Raw genomic sequence first — 3,166 nt, 5'->3', positions numbered from 1 at the left:
GAAGGGTCCATTCACCATTCCTTATAAAATCACCTACTTTGGCATCAGAAGCCAGGAGAGAGATATCCGCATCCCGAATCTTGTCCAAGATAGAGTTAGGTCCCCACCACTTATCTTTCCAAAATCTTGCTAGGCTCCCATTACCAATGATCCATCTTTCATTCAGATCCACAAACCGCCACACCTTCCTGACACCCAAGGCGATAGAGGACGGCCGGCAGCCCTATTAAAAACACCATTCTTCTTGATAAATCTTGCCCTCAGAAAAGAGCTGGCAGCACGCTTGTAGAAATTAAGATTTGTTAAACAGTTTTCTTGAAACTGTTTGTTGACAAATCAAGATTTGTTAGGCTGTATAGCCTTCCAACTTCTAATGGTAAAATACCAGAAAGTTGGTTACTACTCAGAGTGAGATCTAGAAAAGATGTCAACTCACCAAATTCCTTAGGAATTTCTCCTACCAGGTAATTTGAAGAAAGGTCAAGTTTACCCAGTTGAGTTAACATCCCAAGCTCTGGAGGTATCCTGCCAATAATATTGTTCCCAGCCATCTGTAGAGCTTGCAGGTTTTGGCACTGTCCCCAGGTTGATGAAAGTTCACCATGCAATTGATTATTGCTCAAATCAATGTAATTCAGCTTCTCATAAATCCCAGAGTCTTCTGATAAGTTTGCAACAAGTTGGTTATTTTGGAGTCGAACTCTAACCAAGCCTGTGCAGTTTTTGAAGCCCTTCGGAATATGACATGTGAGATGGTTGTTAAATGCAGTGAAGTTTTCGAGTGATCCACTCATGCATAGGCCTTGTCGCAGACTACCTGATAAATGGTTATCTCCCAATTGCAAATTAACCAAATTGGTAAGATTTTCTATTTCTTCAGGGATTGACCCAGAGAGTTGATTCTCTAGCAGGTTCAAAATGGTGAGCTTCTGTAGGTTTCCCAAGGTGGAAGGTATGCCTCCAGTTAGAAGATTGAAGGACAATTCTAGGTCGTTCAGATTTGCCAAATTTCCTATTTCTAGAGGAATCCTACCAGATAGTTGATTCTCAAAGAGGTGTACTATGGTTAGGTTTCTTAAATTACCTAAAGTAACAGGGATTGAACCATTGAGATAGTTCCGAGGTAAGTATAGATTACTATGTGATTTCAAATTTCCTATTTCTTGAGGGATGGAACCTACTAGATTATTATTTTCCAGGCTTAAGGAGTTGAGGTTTGTCAAATTTCCTATTTCCCGAGGAATGGAACCCGAAAGTTGATTTTCGTATAGGTATAGAAAGTGCAGATCTTTCAACTCACCTATAGATGCAGGGATTGAACCAATGAGATTGTTTTGGTTCAAAGACAGCTGCTGTAGATTGCTCAAATTACGTAAAGATTCAGGTATGGAACCAGAGAGGTTGTTGGAGAACAAGGTCAGAACAGTAAGATTTTTCAAACTTCCCATTTGGTAAGGTATCGATCCACTGAATTGGTTCTGATCAAGATACAAGATTTTAAGACTGGTAAGTAAGCAGATTTCCAATGGAATTGCACCAGAGAGTTGGTTTATAGACAGATCAAGGTAGTTGATTACCGAAATGTTAGGAATGTTGGATGGAACAGTACCAAGAAGTGTGTTATTAGTGAGATCCAGACGTGTGAGGGCAGGAAATGAAGGAAAGGGGAAGTAGTTAACCATACCTTGCAAGCCCATACTTGGTAAGTTAATTTCAGTGATGTTTCCCCTTTGGTTGCAAGCAATTCCATCCCAACTGCTGCATGGGTCAGATCGCAGAGAGGAATTGGAGGCATTAGGATCAACAGTGTCCATGAATGGAGAATAGATTGGCTTTGGTTGTTGAGACTAGCTTTCCATTTGAGGAGAGCCTTAGCTTGGTCTTCAGCAGCAATGGTAGTGCTAGTGCTGATGGAACTCAAGGCATAGGTAGTGAAGAACAGTAAGGATAGGAGATGGAAAGAAGCCATGCTTATGGTTACCTTGGGATTGAAGAGTAGGGGGAGATTTATAGTGCCAAAATGATATTTTAGGCCCATGGTGGCATGCAAAAAGCATTTAAAATATGCATGGAAGTTACTTGATTGTCCCTCGCTAGAGCCTAGAGGTGTAAAGATATATAATATACCCGGTAAAGCCTTTGATTCGATCAGATGGGAAACAATCATATTAGTTCTTGACGCCACAAACTTTCCTAGAAAGAATACTGATTGGATTTGAGTGTACATTTCATCTGCTAAGTTTTCCATCTCCATCAATAGGGTCCCCCATGGTTACTATATTAAATAAATGATACAAGTTGATTCAAACATCTCTGACCTGAGGCATATCTATCTAGAAGCACTTGGAGCTCAACAAGGATGTTATCAAGGGGAACTAAAGCTTCACCTATTGATGATTGGCTCCTAGACAAATAATCCGCTGTTCTATTAGTCTCTCTATGCACAAATTTGAAAGAATCCTCTACAAACTTGGCAACTAGTAAGTGAATCTGTTGCAAGTGCCAAAGAGCATCCAGGGGCTCTCTTGTGCTTGTCAATATACTGAATTGAGTTGCACAAGTCTGAGCATATCAAAACTTTTGGAATCCAAAAATCTGCCACAACCTTCATCCCTTTCCTGATCCTTTCTAGCTCAACCCAAAGCATAGAATTTGTGGTAGCTGTCCCCCCTGCCAGAAGAAAGATTGGATGACAATTAGTCTCTGGCTATAACTCCATATTCAGCACCATTAGGTCTCTGGGATCAATCAGCATTCAAAATTTTCCCGTCCCCACCTACCTATGCCCTTTCTTTTTTTTCTTTTTTTGATTGATTGATATATACTACCTCACCTACCTCTGCTTGATTCCCTTGTTCAATTCAGAAGTATAATGCATGAACCATGAGGTATATTATTAAAACACCCTCTTCAGCTTTCAGACCGGTGCCCAATTAACCAACTTGTCATAGCCTCTTCAACTAAGACCCAAAATAAATTAAGCCAAAAGTCAAAATAATACACTCTTCAACCAATCTATTTTTTTTTTTTTTCTTTTTCGTTTAATGATATTTCTCTCTCTCTCTCTCTCTCTCTCTCTCTCGCTTTTTCTTGCTACATGTGGGCTCCCTGTATATGAATTATAATGCATTCTTTCCTGTGTGCCCATTGGCTTGGCATGCAAGAT

At 40.1% G+C, this 3,166-nt stretch overlaps 1 protein-coding gene across 1 annotated transcript; it reads right to left on the bottom strand.

Moving 5' to 3' along the window:
- Positions 1 to 302: 302 nt before the first annotated feature.
- On the bottom strand, positions 303 to 1,814 carry LOC122067551 (probable leucine-rich repeat receptor-like protein kinase At1g35710). Its single transcript, XM_042631385.1, has one exon. The coding sequence runs from the start codon at positions 1,812 to 1,814 to the stop codon at positions 303 to 305; it is 1,512 nt and encodes a 503-aa protein (XP_042487319.1).
- Positions 1,815 to 3,166: the final 1,352 nt, after the last annotated feature.

Source organism: Macadamia integrifolia, unplaced genomic scaffold, assembly GCF_013358625.1.
Source record: "Macadamia integrifolia cultivar HAES 741 unplaced genomic scaffold, SCU_Mint_v3 scaffold2972, whole genome shotgun sequence".
In the NCBI taxonomy this organism is placed as follows: Eukaryota; Viridiplantae; Streptophyta; class Magnoliopsida; order Proteales; family Proteaceae; genus Macadamia; species Macadamia integrifolia.
Note: the sequence above shows the minus strand (reverse complement) of the source record. Positions and strands in the feature narration are given on the sequence as shown.

Bases quoted from the DNA above. Each gene is read 5' to 3' on its own strand.
- LOC122067551 (XM_042631385.1), bottom strand. From the start codon at position 1,814: ATGGACACTGTTGATCCTAATGCCTCCAATTCCTCTCTGCGATCTGAC.